The sequence below is a fragment of the Nycticebus coucang genome, chromosome 5 (genome assembly GCF_027406575.1).
Source record: "Nycticebus coucang isolate mNycCou1 chromosome 5, mNycCou1.pri, whole genome shotgun sequence".
Taxonomy (NCBI): domain Eukaryota; kingdom Metazoa; phylum Chordata; class Mammalia; order Primates; family Lorisidae; genus Nycticebus; species Nycticebus coucang.
Window position 1 is genome coordinate 133690303 of NC_069784.1, and position 21871 is coordinate 133712173.

Consider the following 21871-nt stretch of genomic DNA (forward strand, 5'->3'; position numbering starts at 1 on the left):
ATTCATTTCTCCCAGTCTCAATTCCCAGTTGTCCCGAATTCGGCCTATTTTATTCCTTCTCCCCTCCTCATCTCTCAGCTGCTTATTGTAATATAGAATCACTGAGTGCCTCGGACATCTTAACACATTGTTGACTGGCAATTTTATGCAGAAACCATCTAGGTTACTGGGTAACTCATGACTGGTCAGAAGTGTGTTAAAAAGGTAAGAGATTTATGTTTGCTATTGGTGAAATAGCTAATGCATACCCTTACGTAAAAAATAAAATATGCAAATATTTAAAGTAAAATCAACCTATCTATTCCTAGATGTTCAGTCAGGGGTGTCAAACCACACCCTGCAGCTGACTTTGAATGCTTATCTAACAGTTTTGGGCCACACATTAAATACACAGACTCTACTGACGAGCAAAAAAAAGGGTCATCAGCCATTGCATATAAGCATTTGTAGGCAGGTGCAGGCCATGGTCAGACACCCTGCTGGTAACAGTGACTTGCCTCTGAGGAGGGGAGCTAAGAGTATGTGAGGGCAAACAGGGACTTGGGCTTTACTGAAATTGCCTGATAGTAGCAGGAATGTGAAAAAATAGATGAAGGCATATTACTAATCCATTGGACCCCGTAAATATTTTTTTCTTAAAGACAGTGTCATTCTATTGCTCTGGATAGAGCACTGTGGTGTCATCTCAGCTCACGACAACCTCAAATTCCTGGGCTTGAGCAATCCTCTCGCCTCAGCCTCCCCAGTAGCAGGGACTATAGGTGTGCCTTACTGTGCCTGGCTAGTTTTTCTGTTTTTAGTAGAGACAGGGTCTCACTCTTGCTCAGGCTGGTCTCAAACTCTTTTGAGTTCAAGCAATTCACCTCCTTCGACCTCCCACAGTGCTAGGAAGACACTTAAGTTTTACTTGAATGTTAAAGCTGGAAGGGGTACCTGTTGTTTTCATTTTTTTATTTATTACTTTTTGAGATAGAGTCTCACTCTGTCACTCTGACTACAGTGTGGTGGCATTAGCCTAGCTCACAGTAACCTCAAACTTCTAGGCTCAAATGATTCTCCTGCCTCAGCCTCCCCAGTAGCTGGGTCTTCAGGCACCTACCACAATGCCTGGCTAATTTTTTCTAGGCTGGTCTCCAATTCCTGACCTCCAGCAATTTTCCAGCTTCAGCCTCCCAGAGTGGTAGGATTATAGGTATGAGCCACCGAGGTTGGCCACCCATGGTTTAATTTTGTACAAATCAGGGTATAGTTCTTGGTCCTTGCATGGAGAGAGCACTATAACTTTCAGTACATGACGTTCAGGTATTTTCTCATGGAGTAAAATAGTTTCCTACAGAGAAGAAAGGCTCAATGGCTGACAGGTCTGAAATCTAATGTTAACTATCATATTTACTAAAAAAAAAGAACAAACAAAATTAGAAGGGTAGAGGAAAAATATATTTGCTAGTTACATATAGTGGTAATTGGAAGATAGCAATTAAATAGAAGTCTCATTAGAATTACAATATAGTCTTTGAATATTAGTAAATGAATTACATTTGTTTCTTTTATGAGTTTTATTTCATCACATTTCATTTGCCCTGTCTATGAGACAATAAGATGTGCTGACTAAATAGACATAATTTCTAGAGCCTGAGGGGCTCATGCATAAGCTCCTGACTGCACTGTGGGTTCAGCCAGTAATCAGTTTCTGACACCCAAAGCTCCCTCTACTGTGAAAATTCTTCCTTCTCTGTGAGTTTCCTCATTGTTTTTTCTTCACTTTGCCCTGAGAACTCTCCTTCTTCCATCGACTCTCTCTCTTGGGTTGGCCCTCGGTCAAACGGCATTCTCTGTAGGTAGTCTCTGTCTAACAGGGGCCTCTGTGTCTGCGCAGGGCTTTGGTCTTGGAAACCAAAACTCCGGGCTGGGTCTCTCACTGCTGCAGGAGTCCCCGGCTGTCCCTCAGGCCTGAGGTTCTGAAGTCCATCCTCCTTGATCTCGTACATACTCAGTCTCCTCTCAACCACGTCACGGATCAACACTGAAAAGGTATACAACTCAGAAGTCACCATGACTTTCCATTTTACCATAGTTTAGTAGTTATAATGCTGAATTATAGAGAAGTATAAACATCCACTAAACCTTACCCATTTCCTATATCATAACCTTTTGTAAAAGTCGGCATACTTAATTTCTACACCATTAATTGCATTTAATATGAATTATATTCTCTGTTTTAACAGTATCATTTATAAAGTAATGACAGAAGATATTAATATAGATCAAATTATAAGAGAGCTAAAAATAATACCGAGGGTAAAAATCTGGACCAATATATTAAAAGTTTAAGTACTAAAACTATAAAATTAATATCTCTTCAATTTATTCTTTCTACTAAAAATTTTAGAGATGGCTTTTATTTATTTATTCATTTTTAAATAAAAGCCATAGCTTCTAGAGGGTAGATAGGAAATAAAGCATAGCTCGGGAATCTTCCCATATAATGGGAGGGGTCCAGAGAGGGCTGCCCTAGAGATGGCTTTTAAATAAAATAAAAAAACTTACTGTCAACCACTGTTCTTCCCACCATGCTGTATTCCATGGATTTTTCAACTTCATTCATTAGCCATGGAAGGAATCCTACCTCAATATCTATAATAAAAAAATTCCATTAAGTGGTTTTTATAAGTATTACAGAAAGCAAGAAGGTGCTTTTCCCTGAGTGTAACAGATTCATCAATATTGGTTTCCTCACTTGATCTCAGCTAAAAGGACGAGAAGCAATCAACAATGGATTCTTAATATGAAATGTTAAATAAATTCATAACTTTTACCATGTTCTCTATATTTGCTCTGGTCAGTTTCATTTCTATGGCAGAAGTGATATCTTAGAAACCATGAGGCCCTCCCTGGACTCAAGGCATCTGGGGCTGACTTCAGAGATGAAATCTGGGGTGGCTCAAGGAGGCAGAGTGAAGACATGGCTCTGAGAGCATGCCAGTCCAAATGCAATGCACATCTTGGCTCAGTGCCTGTAGCTCAGCAGCTACGGTGCCAGCCACATACACTGGAGCTGGCGGGTTCAAATCTGGCCTGGGCCTGCCAAACGACAATGGCAACTACAACCAAAAAATAGCCGGGGGTTGTGGCAGGTGCCTGTAATCCCAGCTACATGGGAGACTGAAGCAAGAGAATCACTTAAGCCCAAGAGTTTGGGTTTGCTGTGAGCTGTGACGCCACAGCACTCTACCAAGGGTGACGTAATGAGATTCTGTTTCCAAAAAAAAAAAGCAAATGCAAATGCACATCTGGGACTGAACACTGCCAGTAAGAAGAATGCCCTCCTGAAGCCCAGGGCCTAAGAAAAGTGACCAGACTCAGAGGGTACAGGTCAGAGGATATCCGAGGAGGCAGCCATCTAGAAATGGGTCAGAAACTAGTTTCCGTTAGTAACAAGTTTATTCAGACTGAAATGGAAATCTATTGTGTAAGCATTTAAAAAATACGGTCCATTACAATATACATTTTCAAGTTTCAAAATAGCTTTTTTAGGGGCAGAGATCTAATTTTATTTTTCAATTGAATGACAATAGTGTGATAGAATATTATTAATATATTCATTAGTATAAATAATGTTAATCTCAGGCATGAATTTCATTTACAAGCTTTTAAATAATCTGAGACTGACGTTTTTGACAATCTATGATAGTAAAAAAGGTTTCCAATCTCTGTGGCTGACAGTGAAAGGCCTAGCTAGAAGCCAGAAGGTAGCGCGGAATAAACCCCGGAGTTGGAGTCAGAGCTCCAGATCAGCTGGAGACCTGAACACTTCCACTGAGTGTTTGGGAGCAAGGCGTTTAACTTATCTGAGCTTCACTTTCTACTTCTGAAAAATGGAAATTATATCTGTCCTATGTTCCCCACAGAGTTATTGGGAGGAACAAATGATATCATGGACTAAAAACACTTTGTAAATTGGCAAGTGTGATATAAATGTAAACTGATAATACTTGTCTGTGATCTGACCTCTATGTATTGAACTGAATATAGATTCAGTAAACATTAACATCACTAACGTTAATAAAATGCTGTTGGCCAAAAAAATTGATAAAGCACTATTGGCCTGTACACAAAGCTCTGTGGATGTGCTTTGCAAACCTGTGAAAGGAGAGTGGCAGTGAGGACACACAACTTTCGGCTCCCACTGGCTGGCCTCCTTGGGTCGGCTTTGAGGGATGAGGACAGACAGTATCAGGCTGTGGGTTCCGTGAAGGCAGAGATCAGGGGAGCTCCTTTATCTCCAGCCCTGAATACTGCAGACACAGGGTAAGGGCCTAATGAAATAAATAAGTGACCTTGATAGCTGCCTATAAAGGGTTTTTGATTGGACTAGGAAGTTAGCTGAGAAAACATTAAGAACAATTACTTATCTACACACACCGCCTTACAGTTTTCAAAAAGTTTCATAAGCTTTGACTTAGCTCCTAAATGTCCTCATTTCATACATGATGAAACCAGAGGTCAGCATGGCAGTTAGTGATGAAACTGGGACCAAATTCAAGTTTTTGATATCATATCCATATTTTGATATCATATCCATATTTCTTTCTAATATTGCTTTTCAATGAACATTAATATCCTAAAATAGATACCTTTGTAATATCTCTTACTAGCAATAGTTCTTACTTAAAATGATTGTAACTGACTTGTCTCAGAGCTAGAACTTTCCAACTCAAAGTAAAAATGGGCATGAAATAATTTTTTTTTTTTAGAGACAGAGTCTCACTTTATCGTCCTCGGTAGAGTGCTTTGGTGTCACAGCTCACAGCAACCTCTAGCTCTTGGGCTTAGGCGATTCTCTTGCCTCAGCCTCCCGAGTAGCTGGGACTACAGGTGCCCACCACAACGCCCGGCTGTTTTGTTTTGTTGTTGTTGTTGTAGTTTGGCTGGGCCGGGTTCCAACACGCCACACTCGGTATATGGGGCCGGTGCCCTACTCACTGAGCCACAGGCGCCACCCAGGGCATGAAATAACTTTAACCATTAAGAGGATGCTTATTATAACACAGTTAAGATCTTACAAAAAATATCTACAAACCTCTTTCAATGGGATCATAAAAGTAGCCACTATCCCTGAGACTGCTAAACACAGACGGGAGAAGGTCAGCCAGGTAGCGCTGTGCGAACGCGCGGGCCGCGATCTTTTGTGATGTCTCTTGATGCTTGTGTGCTATTTCCCACTGCTGTTGTTTGCGACGCTCCTGCCAAGGAGAACATAGATGATTGGTAGCTCTTAAACCCTCCCTAAATACCGAATTTAGTGAAGTAAATAAGTGGGAGAATTTGTGTTTATCAAAAAATGGACAGCAGGGCTTCTATCAATTAACAGTTCATGTTTTTAATCAAGAAGTAATGAACTTCAACAACTAGTAGGTACTGAATTAAAAAAGGTATAAGGATAAAGCTCATCTCCTGATCCTTTTTTTTTTTGAGACAGAGCCTCAAGCTGTTGCCCTGGGTAGAGTGCCATAGCATCACAGCTCACAGTAACCTCCAACTCCTGGGCTCAAGCGAGTCTGTCTCCGCCTCCCAAGTAGCTGGGACTATAGGTGCCCACCACAACGCCCGGCTATTTTTTGGTTGCAGCTGTCATTGTTGTTTGGTGGGTCCGGGCTGGATTCGAACCCACCAGCTCAGGTGTATGTGGCTGGCGCTTTAGCCGCTAGAGCCACAGGCGCCGAGCCAAGTGAAATAATTTCAAGATATGTCTGACTATATGGATAATACAAATGATAACAATAACATGTATTTTTAATTAATATTATCATGAACTATTACAGACAAGATGATTCTAATTGTTTAGACATCTTCAGTGAAATAACTTGGGCAAATGAATAAACTCATCTGTAACAATTCTTTGAATTCATAAAGCTGAAATGGTTCTTAAGATTATGAAAGCGGCTAGGACCCTGTGTCAGGAGAGGAAAAAAAAAAAAAGAGGGACCTGAGCAACAGCTACTATAAGTATTTTTCTAACATATTCCCAAAGATCTTTAGTTTTATGATATACCACATATAATTTTGAACATAATGTTGAGTAACCAAAAGACTGTCTAAGAAAGAAAACTAGAATTCTATACTTTTTCTTCTCGGTGTCGCCTCTCTTGCTCTTCGAGTCGTTGAACTTCAGCAAGTTCAACATTCCGAATTTCTTCATACGCATGCTGCCGGGTCCTCAGGTTAGCCAACTCTTCTTCCTCCATTACTTCCAGAAGAGCCTGCTCAATTGTCTTCCCCACCAAAACCTCTAACATTGGCTTAACTTCAAGATCAAAGTCAAAGAGCTTAAACACACAAAGCAAACAAAATTTTAATCATGAATCAAATGCTCAACCAAAAACTATAAAGAATAGCAGGAAAGGAATATCACTTATTAAGTGTCTTCTGTGTGCTAGACACTGTGCTCCTGCTTTATTTATGGTTCCTAATCCTCAAAATGAATAGCAGTTTGTTTATAGGTAAAAATCCATTAAGTCGACATTATGAAAACCATCTATACATTCATCAAAATGAACTATGACACTCAAAAATTTTAAGCTCAAACTCTGAAACCCAAGGAAAACATCCCTGTCTTTCTTCTTTTTTTTTTTTTTTTTTTGTAGAGACAGAGTCTCACTGTACTGCCCTCGGTAGAGTGCTGTGGCATCACACGGCTCACAGCAACCTCTAACTCTTGGGCTTACGCGATTCTCTTGCCTCAGCCTCCCGAGCAGCTGGGACTACAGGCGCCCGCCACAACGCCCGGCTATTTTTTTTTTTTTGTGGCAGTTTGGCCGGGGCTGGGTTTGAACCTGCCACCCTCGGCATATGGGGCCGGCACCCCACTCACTGAACCACAGGCGCCGCCCCCAACCCTGTCTTTCTTATTCTCCATTTTTTTCTGCTTCATTTTTACTGGTTGTTTTGTAATAACAGTGTGATGAACTAAGGAACAATAATAATGGATACTTTGGTGATTCATCTTGAGGATTTACAGGCAAATATACGTTTCTACATAGTTTCTGAAGGCTTATTTTCTCAATTTAATTGATAGTTTTTTCAAGTTCCTTTGAGTCTTAAGTTTCACATAAGTCATTATGCATATAATAACTGCCTTCTCCTCTTCATAAACTTGCCTATGCATGCATTCCACATTGACATGATTTGAATGTGGAATGTAATTATTTTAAGATTGTTTTTTAAAAGACAATATCTTTATAAAAGTTATGTAATGCACAAGCAACTAGGGCAATGCCTGTGGGTCAGTGGGTAGGACACCAGCCCCATATACCGAGGGTGGTGGGTTTGAACCCGGCCCCGGCCAAACTGCAACAAAAAATAGCCAGGTGTTGTGGCGGGCGCCTGTAGTCCCAGCTACTCGGGAGGCTGAGGCGAAAGAATCGCCTAAGCCTAAGAGCTGGAGGTTGCTGTGAGCTGTGACGCCACAGCACTCTACCGAGGGTGATAAAGTGAGACTCTGTCTCTAAAAAAAAAAAAATGCACAAGCAACTAATAGTAGAATCTCCGATAGTAGAGATACTATATTTCCTTATTTGGTACAAATCTATTTTATATACATAGCTTAAGTGAGTATGTAAATAAACATAAACCAAATGTGTAAATGTTCTAAAACAAAATGACTTTGTTTCTAATCAGCGACGAAATCAGAGGTATTTAATAACATTTCTGGGTTCCACAGGACAAACCATTACAGATTTCTGACTGTGAAGTAGTTCTTAGTCGTATTAAGCTCTACCTAATCCTAACTTTACCTCATTTATAAAGATAATAAGAAGAAAGTCCACAGAATGTGCTGTACCTCGCCTTCTAGGATCTGAGTGGCCACATCTCTGCCAGTTTTGGCAGGAATAAAGAGTGGAGTTGGTGGTCTGTCCAAAAACGCATCCGTTTGGCATTCCATATCAACTTCTATTATGCGGTCAGCAATTTCTTCAAGGTATAATTCTAAGGAGAATATATTTTTGGAATTTAAAATTCTGGTCTATTTCAATCAGATATGTCTATTTGATATTTTAGCTTCTTCAAAACACAATTAAATGGATCAGAAAATAATTTAGAATGAAAGGGCTCAAATGTGGAGTTCAGCTTATATAACTGAACTAAAAGTCGGATATATTTGGAAGACCACAGAGTCAGTCAAACTGGAATATTTACTGAATGTCTAGAAAGCACTGAGCTCTGTATATGAAAATGAAATGAAAGAATATGAGACAGAGGTGTGTATAAGACGCAAAGCATGATAGTGGATGGGAAGTTAATATTAATGCACATACACATACATATACACTGCATACGACTGAGTCTTACAGACAGTCAATGTATAAGGATTTGAAAATTGGAAAACAGGCAGGGGCAACGTGGCATCATGCAAAGAATCTGAGTCCTGGATGTTAAATACAGGCCCTGGCAAGTTATGTTCTCACTGGGCCTGAGTTTCTTCATCTGTGGAATGGAATGGAATCTTTATAAAAATAAAGGAGATTGGGCCGGGTGCAGTGGCTCATGCCTGTAATCCTAGCATATTGGGAGGCTGAGGCAGGTGGATCGCCTGAGCTCAGGAGTTCAAGACCAAACTGAACAAGAGAAAAGACCCTGTCTCTAAAAAATAGCTGGGCATTGTAGTGGGCACCAGTAGTCCCAGCTACTCAGGAGACTGAGGCAAAAGGATCTTTTGAGCCCAGGAATTTGAGGTTGCTATGAGCTATGATGCCATGGCACTCTACCCAGGGCAACAGAGTAAGACTCTGTCTCAAAAAAAAAAAAAAAAAAAAAAAAGAGAGAGAGAAATAAAGGAGATACTCAGGAAAAGGACTTGGTACAGTCTCTGAAGAAATATTCAACAAAAGGTAGCTGCTACAGAGTCATTTAATATTCTGGTGGTACACACAAACACTAAGACTTAGCCCTCCCAGAATTACAACCGCACTGGCTAATGACAGACGCAGGCTTACTCTAGATTTGATGTTAAAGGCAGAGAGAAAAACATGGATTGGTTTTCTTCCCTTTGCCTTACTAGTCAGAAATAGCCCTGCTGAATGCACTCACCACCCTGGCAGGTGCAGGTGAATCTAAGTAGTTACAGTGGTCCAAGGAAAACATCCAGTATTGCCTGACTGCCCAGACCCTGTCAACAACACAGCTAGACCCTGTGTGTCTAGGGAAGCCTCTAAAGTAGACACAGTGAGACACACAGGAAAGTCCTGGCATCGGCCTCAGGAATGAATGCCTGGGTGGGCCGGGGAAATGTACACAGTGACAGGAGAACAAAGGGAAGCAGCAGAAGAGGCTAGATGACTCAGGTGTGGGCTGACACCTCTCCAAAGATAAATAAAAACCTACACAGAATTACGTTGCTCTCTCCTGTAAGTCCTGATGAAAAGAACAGTGATTCATGTCCGGGAAATAATCCCAGCTTATGAATAGAATATGTGAAAAGGACTAAGAGAGAATTAGTTGGGTCACAAAATTATGTTTTTAAAATCCTATCCTAAATTTCCAGCCATATCCAATTTAATAATATATATGCATATATTATAAAACAAATTATACATATCAACAAATGTAAGCGTATTTGTTTAGTGAATGGATCTCCATACCATGTGATAAGGGAAACACTGGCTAGCACAGGAGACGCATCAACAACACAAAGGTCAGGTAAGAAAGAATGGACGCAGTAAACCAAGGAGCCACAGCGCCAAGGCCTGGCCACACACCTGTCTGCACATCCACATGTTTTCTGCCTTCCACAGGTTCGGGCGTTCGTGGTCTGAGCTGTTCTTGGGCTCGTTTTCGGGCAAGAGCCCTCCTCTTAGCCTGCTGCAATCTCTGAAGCTCCAGAGGATCAGGCTGCCCTGGCTGAGGAACAAAAAAGGCTACTAGAGTTTAGAAAATATTTCTCAAAGCATATAGGAACTGACGTTCCAGAAGTGACTCCTGGGGGCCAGGACACAATTAGAAGAGGGACTTAATTTAACAAATGCAATAATTACCCTCAATGAATCCCAAATAATAAAAAAAACCCAAACAAAACAAAACAAAAAAACCCCACAGAAGTGATTCCTGGGTAGTGCTAAAGCATCTGTCATAACCATGTTTCCCAATTACCAGTGATTTTGAAGAGTAAAACTTTATTGGAACTTTGTCAGGTAATCACACAGGTGTCTGAGAAAGCATAGAAGTAAATCCAGAGGATGCCTGTGTTCTGGAATAAGTGGGTGCACTCCTATCTACATGGTAAACTGATTTTCCTCATTTAAGCATTTTACCACGAATTCCTCCAGTGCCTAGTAAAGCTGACATAACTATTCATTTACAATAAACTTTGATGTGCAGTTAAGAAATTGAAAAGCACTAGAATTTTTTAAAATTTGAATTTCATTTGGACAGAATTTCATTGAAAAATAAATACATTAGCTCACAAAGAAAACATCCTCAGTCAAAGGAAGCCTCTCTAAGTGCACAAAACAATAACTTGATGAAGGGATTAAAAATGTAATTATTCGGGCAGCGCCTGTGGCTCAGTGAGTAGGGCGCCAGCCCCATATGCTGAGGGTGACGGGTTCGGACCCAGCCCCGGCCAAACTGCAACAGAAAAATAGCTGGGCGTTGTGGCGGGTGCCTGTAGTCCCAGCTGCTCGGGAGGCTGAGGCAAGAGAATCGCGTAAGCCCAAGAGTTAGAGGTTGCTGTGAGCCGTGTGACGCCACGGCACTCTACCCGAGGGCGGTACAGTGAGACTCTGTCTCTACAAAAAAAAAAAAAAAATGTAATTATTCACAGCAGTTCTGCAATATCTGGAGGCCCCTGACTTGGTACCTGCATCTTATTTTACAGTTATTCTCTCTATAGCTGGCTGCCTTATCACAAGGTAAATATGAAAAGAGAAAATGGGAGAGTATTTTGTGAGAAAAGTTTTAATATTTAAAATTAGAATTCTAAATAGGTTTTAATTGGAATGACAATGTCACATTAAAGTTTCTTAAAAAGAGAAAAGAGAATTACCTATGATCCTACACTATTTATGCAGCGTCTTTCACATTGTGAAGATACCACACACGCTTTACACTGTCTTTATCACCATCATCAACTTTCCCACACACTGGCATCATATAATGGAATAGAGCTTTGGCTCTGACGCTCAAATTCCAGCTCTTCAGTTTACTAATTCTAGGATTAGTAAGGTTTGGACTAACAATCTAAGTTTCGATACTCGGTTTTCTCATCTGTATAATGAGAATATTAATAACATCTATCTAAGGTTTTGGTTCTAAGAAACAAAGCAGATGATAGCACAATGAGCCTAACACAACACCTGACACCAAATCACTCTCCTCCTCCACAGTTACCAGACCCTTTTGTTATTAATATGATCACATTACACCAAAAGGGCAAGAGTCACCTATAATTCGATTTCAAAAATGTAATTACTAACATCATTTTGGGATCATCCAGTGAAGACTCTTTTCCTTTGGGTATTTATTCTACTTTATTATAGTATAATACCTGATTTCTAATTTCTTCACGGGAAAAAAATCATAAATGTCAGCTCTTGCAAGATTTGGGGTGTTAACACCATGCAACTACTTTGGTATCTCCTTTGCCCAAGTTACAGAGCAGAGCTTCCAGGCCAGGGAGGTGGTCCTGCCTCCCCGCTTTGTCTCTGCTTGTCCTCAGGGATGCTTTTCCCTTCAGGCAATTGCTTCCCGGGTGTTTGGGGTGGACGGTCTCCTGCCAGGGAACTCAAGATGGTGAGGAAGCTGGTCATTTACCTCCATCTCACATCTTCCAGTGTAGAAAGCACAAGTCGGGGGACATCCTCTGCATGCTTGGTGCTGGACACACTGGGGGAGGCACGTCGTGGACACAGAATTCTGCTTCTCCTATCGTCTTCTTGGCACTATTCCACTTCTCTGTGCCCCGGGAACTGGCTCCTCCTCCCCCGAGTTCTGGGATGTTCTGCTGCTGACCTCCACACTGCACATCTGTGGGTGGTTTTCTACAGGGGAGAGTGAAGCCAGCCTGCTTCTATGCTGCCACTTTGGAACCCGTGAAGAAGAACCACCTTCAGACAAGAAATCTGTTGCTCCCCATTACTTAATACGCCATTTCTTTTTGGCTGCTTTCAAAATGTTTTTTTAGTTGTCAAAAGTTTGATTTTGATGTGTCTTCTACGGATTTCTTTGGGTTTATTCTTCTTGGGGTTCACTTAGCTTCTTGGATTTGTAGTTCTTTTGCTAAATTTGTGGAATTTTTAGGCATTATTTCTTCAAATATTTTTTCTATCCCACACTTCTTTTCCTTTCCTTATGGAATTGCAATAACACAAATGTAAATCTTTTTTTTATTGTTCCTCAGATCTCTGCAGTTCTTCTCATTTTTTTCTTTTTGTTCTATTTTCTCTCTGTTGTTCAGCTCCGTAATTTTCACTGATTTGTCTTTGAGTTCACTGATTATTGCCTATGTCAGCGGTTCTCAAACTGTGGGTCACAACCCCTTTGCGGGTCGAATGACCCTTTCCCCTTTCACAGGGGTGGCTAAGACCATCAGAAAACACATATTTCCAATGGTCTTAGGAACAGACACACTGCTCCTCGTGTGGGGGGGGTCACCACAACATGAGGAACTGTATTAAAGGGTCACGGCATTAGGAAGGTTGAGAACCACTGGTTGATGTCATCTCCAATGTACTACTGAGTCCACACAGCGCGTTTTAAAATTTTGATTATTGCACTTTTCAGTTCTATACTTTCCATTTGGTTCATTTTTGTATCTTCTATTTCTTTGCTAAGATTTTCTGTTTTCTTTTTTTCATTTGTTTCAAGAGTGTTCATAATTCTTCATTTTTGATTGTAACATTTTTATGACTGTTGCTTAAAAACCCTTATCATGCAATTCCCACGTGCAGTCATCTTGGGTCTTGTCATCTCTTGATTGTTTTTTCTCATGCTAGTTGTGTCCTGGTTCCTGTATGATGGGTGATTCTTGACTGTGTCCTGGGTATTTTGGGTATCCTATTCTGAGACTTTGGCTTCTCCTTAATCTTTCAGCACGAAGTCACCCTTTTTGTTTTAATCTGTAAATTCTGAATGGGGTTGGAAGTCAGCTCCTTGCCGGGCTCCCCTGACATCACCTCAGCAAAAGCAGAGGGCCAACTTGTACCACTTCACTGGGGCCAGGTGGAGGTCAAGTTCAGCTTATTGCTAGACTCTGATGACACTAGCATTGGGGCAGGAAGGAGTGGAGCACTGACTAGCACCGCCTCGTCCTCCTTGTTACTCCCAGATAGGACTGAAAATTCAGCTCCCCTCTGGCTTTGCTCACACTCCCCCAGAAAAAGTGGGGCACCTTGTTGCTGCTGGGTAAAGGCGGAGGTTCAACGTTCTGCTCTATCCTTGCTGATGCCACTTTGGTAGGGGAAACGGGACCCCTGAGGTTCTAATGCATAAGATTCAAGCCACGGCTGAAGCATAGACTTTCTTTTTTTTTTTTATTGTTGGGGATTCATTGAGGGTACAATAAGCCAGGTTACACTGACTGCAATTGTTAGGCAAAATCCCTCTTGCAATCATGTCTTGCCCCCATAAAGTGTGACACACACCAAGGCCCCACCCTCCTCTCTCCGTCTCTCTTTCTGCTTTTCCTCCCCCCATAACCTTGATTGTCATTAATTGTCCTCATATCACAATTGAGTACATAGGATTCATGCTTCTCCATTCTTGTGATGCTTTACTAAGAATAATGTCTTCCACTTCCATCCAGGTTAATAGGAAGGATGTAAAGTCTCTATTATTTTTAATAGCTGAATAGTATTCCATGGTGTACATACACCACAGTTTGTTAATCCATTCCTGAGTTGGTGGGCATTTAGGCTGCTTCCACATTTTGGCGATTGTAAATTGAGCTGCAATAAACAGTCTAGTGCAAGTGTCCTTATGATAAAAGGATTTTTTTCCTTCTGGGTAGATGCCCAGTAATGGGATTGCAGGATCAAATGGGAGGAAGCATAGACTTTCTTAATAAGTTTTCCAGATGATTAATTCTTGGCCAGTTTTAGGAATTACTGCTTTGGGCTGTCTAATATTCCAAATATAGATGGTCCCTGACTTATGATGGTTTGATTTTATGATGGTTCAAAAGCAATACTCATTCAGTAGAAACTGTACTTTGAGTACTCACATGACCCTTCTGTTTTTCACTTTCAGTATAATAATATTCAACAAATTACATGGGATATTCAGCACTTCCCTATAAAATAGCTTTTGTGTTAAATAACTTTGCCCAACTGCAGGCTAATGTTAAGTGTTCTGAGCATGTTAAAGGTATGCTAAGGTATGATGTTTGGTAGGATGGGGGTATTAAAAGCATTTTCAGATTTTTGTATTTTCAGCTTATGATTGACTTATTGGGACGTAACCCTACTGTAGGTAGAGAAGCATCTGCATGACCATCTGGTATTCAGCCCTTACATGCAATATACTGTTTACAGATTCGCAGTATTTCATTTCTGTGCCAGGAAACCAGCACCCTGAGCATCACACTATGTCTCATTTGCCTCCGTAGCCAAGAGTACGTTGAGTTTGTTGAGGAAACTAAAAGAAGCATAATTCAGACTTTTTGATTAAATAATGGTACTTGCATTACAGTGCGGGATAATCTAGACAAGGCTAAAGGTATTAGAGCAGTGCTATATAAAGTGTGCTACCCAGACCAGGGCTGTGTGCATGCTGAGCTGGTCTGTAACAATTTAAATACAGAAATTGAAAGTATATATATATTTTCAAAAAGAATATATATATATACTTTCAATTTCTGTATATAAAAAGTATATATATATTTTCAAAAATACAGAAATTGAAAGTATATATTTTCAAAAAATATATATATATATTTTTATAGAAATTGTAAGTATATTTTAGAAACTTCTAGAGCAGTTTGCCAGAACTCTGTTAAATGTAATAAAAAATTAGAGCTAACTAAATTGTGGCTAAATACATAGAATGTAAAATTTGCCACCTTAACCATTTTTCAGTGTACAAAACAGTGGCATTAAGTACTTTCTCACTGTTCTGTAACCATTACCACTATCCATCTCTAACACTCATCTTGCAAAACTGAAACTCTGTCCCCATTAAACAGTAACTCCCTACCCCTCCTCCTCCCAACCCCTAGCAACCACTATTGTGCTTATATATGTATATCTTTTTTAAAATTACTTCATCTTTCAAGTAATTCATTTTTATTTTATGAATGCTTTAATCTGCAATGGGTTAGAAATTAACACAGATTCTTCACCACCATGTGAGAGCTCAGTGTCAGTCTGTCCAAGTCGAACTTACCAGCTGCCCTGTCTGCAGTGCATAAGTGTTGCCTCGAATCACCCTTCTGTCGTACATTATATTTCCGTAACGAATAGGTTCATCATCTCTGTAACACAGAAACTTCCAAGTAAGTACCTGATAGAGTGTTTGTATCTATGAAGTAAGCTCATTTTCAATAGGATGAAAATATTTCAAGAAAATATATTTCTGTTTTAGTGTAGTCCATAAAATAAGGAGACAAATGGCTACCATTTATGTATCTGCTTACTATATGCCAGGTCTTTCACAGATGTTATTTTATTCATTGCTCATAATAAGCTTCAAGTTGGGAACTATGATTCCTACCATTTGACAGAACAAGAAATAGAAATCTACCCAAGGTCACCTTGCTGGTAAGTGGCAAATCTAGATTGAGGCTGTAAATCTTCCCTACTTAACACATGTGAAAATGCCTTGCCTTATAGGACAGCAAAAACCAAATTCAAAGATTGAAAAGTTTTGTACACACACACACACACACACACACACGTATTTTTTTTGCTCTGTTGCCCTGGGTAGAGTGCCATGGCATCATAGCTTATAACAACCTTGAACTCTTGAGCTTGAGCAATCCTCTTGCCTTAGCTTCTTGAGCAGCTAAAAAATATGTGAACATCTATATTCGTACATTTGAAATGAAATATGTGATCAGGGATAAAAGTACTGAAGCCTTTACACAAGGTTGTTAACGTGGTTTATCCTGGGGCAGGAGAGGAAGACTGGGCTACAAAGGAAGAGGGTAGGCTAAAAGGCTGCCCTAAAAATGCCCTCAAATACGATAAGTTCATTTATATAGAGATAAATATGTATGTGCAAATATACATAAAGAAATTAGGGGAAAAAAGAGATTTTGAGCTTATTAAATAGTGGGCAAAGCCACGTCTAGAATAATACATGTAGTATGAATCTATTTGGGAAACAAACCTCCTATGTATATATATTCATATATGTGTGTACAAGCTAAATGGTCTAGAAGAAAAACATAAGATTGTTGGGAGGCTGAGGCAGGATTACTCTAGCTCAGGAATTTAAGGCTGTAGTGAGCTATGATGACTCCATTGCATTCCAGCCTAGGCAACAGAGTGAGATCCTGTCTCTAAAGAAAAGAAAAAGGTGGGTACAGTGGCTCACACCTGCAATCCTAGCACTCTGAGAAATAGGATTGCTTGAAATCAGGAGTTCAAGACTAGCCTGAGCAAGAGCAAGACCCCATCTCTACTAAAAATAGAAAAAATTAGCTGGGCCTGGTGGAGCGCATCTGTAGTCCCAGCTACTTAAGGGGCTGACACAGGATTGCTTGAGCCCAGGAGTTTGAGCTTGCAGTGCGCTATGATGATGCCACGGGCAACAGAGCAAGATCCTGTCAAAAAAAGCAAAAAACAAAAAAAATTGTTAAATTTGGTTACAACAGGGAAGCGAAAGTAGAGGTGGGCAGGAGATGATTAACTATGTCTTTATTCATCCTTATTTTGTGTTTTTCATTTGCTTCAACAAACATATATGACTTGTGTAAATTGTAAACCACCAATAATTTTAAACTGAAAACACACACACACACACACACACACACACTCTTTCCAGGGGCTTCCAACCATCACTAGAATAAAGACAAACCTAGAGGACGGTTTTCCTGCCTTATGGAGCCTGCTTCCTGCTCTCTCAATCCCCACTTGAGTCCCTCTCCTCTCAGGCCCTCTCTGTTCTCTGGCCACAGTAGTTTTGTAGGGTCCTCAGTTGGACCAGACTCCTTTTCCATATGGGGGTTTTGTCCATGCTGTTTCTTCTTTCTGGAATATTTCTCCTCCCCATGCCTTAGCCCTACCCTCTCCAATTCATCTGACTGTTTCCTACCAACCCTTGGATCTTAACTTTAACATCACATTCTCAAGAAAGCTTTTGTTGTCTCCCCACTTCCCCAGCCAGGTTAGCGACCCTCTCGTACACTCTCAATGCTTTTGTCTCCCCACTTCCCCAGCCAGGTTAGTGACCCTCTCGTACACTCTCATTGCTTTGTCTCCCCACTTCCCCAGCCAGGTTAGTGACCCTCTCGTACACTCTCAATGCTTTTGTCTCCCCACTTCCCCAGCCAGGTTAGTGACCCTCTCGTACACTCTCATTGCTTTGTCTCCCCACTTCCCCAGCCAGGTTAGTGACCCTCTCGTACACTCTCATTGCTTTGTCTCCCCACTTCCCCAGCCAGGTTAGTGACCCTCTCGTACACTCTCAATGCTTTTGTCTCCCCACTTCCCCAGCCAGGTTAGTGACCCTCTCGTACACTCTCATTGCTTTTGTCTCCCCACTTCCCCAGCCAGCTTAGTGACCCTCTCGTATACTCTCAATGCTTTTGTCTCCCCACTTCCCCAGCCAGGTTAGTGACCCTCTCGTACACTCTCATTGCTTTGTCTCCCCACTTCCCCAGCCAGGTTAGTGACCCTCTCGTACACTCTCATTGCTTTGTCTCCCCGCTTCCCCAGCCAGCTTAGTGACCCTCTCGTACACTCTCATTGCTTTTGTCTCCCCACTTCCCCAGCCAGGTTAGTGACCCTCTCGTACACTCTCATTGCTTTGTCTCCCTGCTTCCCCAGCCAGGTTAGTGACCCTCTCGTACACTCTCAATGCTTTTGTCTCCCCACTTCCCCAGCCAGGTTAGTGACCCTCTCATACACTCTCATTGCTTTCTGTGCTTCTCTTTCCTTTCAATCATCACACCAACGCTTTTTCAGTACCTTTCTCAACATTTAGTAAGTCTTAGCTGGTGGGGCCATGCCTGTTTTTTTCCATCAATTTCTCTTCAGATTCTAGTACAAGAATATATATACATATATATTCTAGGTATATCCAGAATGACATTTCACTAGGATGTCTGTGTATATATTACACAGGTGTAATATAGCACATAGTACAGTATATTACAATAGACTATATTAAGTTCTTCTCATTGACTTATCTGTAAAATAAGGAAGCTATGCTTCGAGGTATAGCTACCTGGTCCACAAGTGTTTTAGAAGGAAAAAAACAGGGGATGGATTGTCAAACAGATAAGAGTTCAGATTGTGACTGTAACATATTAGTTGTATTATTTTAGGAAAAATTATTTAACTTCTCACAAATTTATCCTCATTTGTGAAACAGAAGTACTATCTTCTACTTCTGTAACTTAAAAGGTTAGAAAACTTGGCTCAATAGCAGGTCCTCAATAAATGGTAGCTATTATTATTACAGTGTCTCCTTAAATCTAGTTAAGTTAAACAGATATATAAATATGGCTAAACATTAAACCTCATGAGACTTTAATTTTTTGCCTGTATCTTTAGACAAATATTGATACTTCTCTGTTAATGAAATATAAAATACAAACTAAAATTACAATCAAATAGACATCTAGAAAACTTGGAGCAGAAAGTCAAAGGTGGGTTGAGAGAGGGAGGGAAAGAGAAGGGGCTGCTCAGGCAAAGGAGGGAATTAGACTGTAGGCCGTTTCCTAGACCCTTGGGAGCACCCAGGGAGTTGTCCTCCAGCAAAAGTAGTTTCTACATTTCTTTCTCCTTGTTTCCACTTGAGAATTAACGGGCTATTTGAGGAAGATTTTAAAGAACTCATCCTCCAAACCACCTAAAATTACAGTTGTTTCTAGAGCTGACCTTGAAAGTCAGTAATTTTAGAGTCCCTTTGGCTTTTTACCTATTTGCAAATGTCTAAAAGTTCTTGATAGAATCAGAGGTCAATGGTTTATAAGACTACTACCAATAATCCCTAATGTAATTGTAATTACTGAGATTAAATCCCTTCCCATTTTAAAATGGAAAAGGTGAAGAAAAAGGGGCATTGGGTAAGACATCTGGAGAAATCAGGGAAATCTGGGTACAGCAAAGATAAACATCAAAGAATACAATGTTGTCAACTGTATCAGTCCCCTATTGCTGCTGTACCAAACTGGAGGTTAGATGGGTCATGCTAAAATGAAGTTTTCCACACGGTTGCATTCCTCTTGGAGGCTCCAGGGGAGAATCTGTTTCCTTGCCTTTTCTGCCTCTGGAGACTGCCACCATTCCTTGGCTTGTGGCCAGCTTCCAAGCAGCATTTGCACAACTCTGCCTTCAGTTTATTGTCACACTTTCTCTTCAAACTCAAGAGTTCCCTGCCTTCCTCCATGGTGATTATATCCGGCCTATCTGGATAATCTAGGATAATCTCCCTGATTCAAAATCCTTAACTTAATCACACTTCAAAGTCCCTTTTACCACGCAAGGTAATACAATCACAGGTTCTGGGAATTAGGGTGAGGACATCTTTAGGGAACCATTATTTTGCCTACTACAATGATTTTAAATCTCGTTTTATCAGAGTCAAACAAAAGATATGTTCTAAGGTGAGTTTTCATTCATTTGCATTACAAATATTATTTTATTAGAAGGGTTATACATCCTTTATCAGAGGTTTTGTAAAATGAGGATGTCATCACAGTTTTCTTTGGGTACAGGTGTAAAGGTGAATTTAACGGTGCTTATGATCACTTAACTTCCAGCAAATACATAAAAGGTGTATTTCATTCTCTAGTAACTGAAAAGACTAGTACTCAAATATTCTTCAGTTTTAAGATTTATGATTCTACAGAAGGTTGGAAGTTCTTGACTCAAATTAGACTTGCATTAAACTTAGTCCCTCCAAATAAAAAACTGAAATTCCCATTTCTGTATTTGTTATTGACTTTGCATACCTAAGCCCAGAACTTCACAGCTAGCTAGCTAAATTTTATGTTTTCGTTTCAGCCCAGTTATATACCCAATCAAGATTGCTTGGAACGCTGACTCCCTTCAAGCATATATAGTTCCTGCCTTCCAGCCATTTGTCTGAAAACTGAAAGATTTATCTGGTTCAATGTAAAGTTTGAACAAGATAACGACTCGATAGGTCAGAGATAGAGTGACTGATGTAAGAGCAGATTCTTTTGGATATGGTCATCTAGTCACTTATAACCAAGTGTAGCTAATAGTACTAGGGTTTAGATTCAGTATGACTAAAAGTTAACTAAGAGAGGTCACCCGTGCCCCTTCCTGCTTCACACCACGGGAGAGTTCCCTAGGGCAGAAATTTCATTTCGGCAGAATGTAGACAAGGGAAAGGTGCAGAGGCAGCTTTTGCCAGGTGAAGATGGGGTGCAAGTGGAGACCACGTAGGGGTGGGTTTGGCCACTCACGACTGTATCAAGCTGTCCCGGTAACGACGGCGCTGGCAGGGCAGCGCCCGGGGACGGCTGGTGTAGGTGTAGCTGTTCATGGCTCGAGAAGTGCCATCGGTCAACGCAGAGGCCATGTCCGGGGTCGGACTGCCTCGCCTCCGGTGGAGCTTGGCTTTGAAGCAGGTGGGCACTAAGGTGTCGTAGGCGTCCGAAAGATGTAAGTAGTGCCAAGGACAGAGATTCCGCGACGCGCGGAGAGGCGGCAAGGAGGGAGGCGGGCGGGACGCGAGGTCTCCAGGGCAGGCGGTAGGGGCTCCGCTCGGTTTGCTCCAGGGAACGCTGCGTCCGCCCGCGGCGCGCGCATCGGTTGCCCAGTAACCTGAGGTTCCATTTGGGGGCGGGACCTCTACGCAGTTCCGGTCCTCGGGTTTCCCGGAAGGCACTGAGGCGCAGGGCACTTCCGGCTCTGGACCCGGCCGGTCCGCTCCGCCCCTACAAGTGCGCGTGCGTGCTGGGGGCTCAGCGGCCACAGAGTTGGGCCTGGTGGTCTTCGTGGAGGCCCGCGAGACACCGGCGGCTGACTCCCGACCCTTCTGGAAGGTGGCCTTGCAGGGATGGTGTCGGCGCCATTCTCGCAGGCCCACGTTCTCTTGTTCTTCCAGGGACGTGCTCGATTGTGGCTCTTCCCGCCCCTGCCGCCGCGCTCCCGGGCCGCCTCTGGGTGACACAGCTGCTGTAGCTCGGCTCCCAGCTCTGTTACGTGCCTGGGCGGGGAAAGTGCTTCCTCGCCTCTCCTGGCTCCTTACCTTTCCCGCCCTAGGGGCTGCCAGACGCCGCCCTCTGCAGCCGCGTCTGTGCGTCTTCCCGCCTTCTCTGCTGATAGCTCTGCCATAGCGCCTCGAGGACCCTGGGCGCGTGGAGTAGCAAAGGCCTAGCCTGCAGGCTTCTAATGTGGGGAAAGGGAGGTCAGTTTATAGAGTCTTTTTTTAAAAAGGCAAAGTTTTCCTATGCCTTAGAAATCAGGCCCCAGGCTCTTAAGAAGGACACGTGGCGGATCTGTGCTTTAAGTGCAGATGCTTTTATTTTACTACTAGCAATATTAAAAATCTTGTAGTTTGTGTAAGTGAAGTGTATGCATCCCTGTAATCAGTTATTGGCACTTACACCTTCAATTCAGCTCAATGCTGCCTTGATGGAATCCAGATTCTGCAGTGTGCTAGCTCTGTAACCTCAGTCGAAAATGTTTTTGTGCTTCATTTTCCCAACCTGCTAGTGGGGGAATGATAGGATGTTACT

At 41.7% G+C, this 21871-nt stretch overlaps 1 protein-coding gene across 1 annotated transcript; it reads right to left on the reverse strand.

Moving 5' to 3' along the window:
- Nucleotides 1-1426: 1426 nt before the first annotated feature.
- On the reverse strand, nt 1427-21493 carry RSPH3 (radial spoke head 3). The gene is made up of 8 exons (XM_053592622.1): nt 20594-21493; nt 15376-15463; nt 9756-9897; nt 7841-7986; nt 6123-6326; nt 5081-5243; nt 2548-2634; nt 1427-2023 (listed from the first exon to the last, which is right to left on the reverse strand). The coding sequence occupies exons 1-8, from the start codon at nt 20707-20709 to the stop codon at nt 1710-1712; spliced, it is 1260 nt and encodes a 419-aa protein (XP_053448597.1). The 5' UTR covers nt 20710-21493; the 3' UTR covers nt 1427-1709.
- Between the last annotated feature and the right edge of the window lie 378 nt (nt 21494-21871).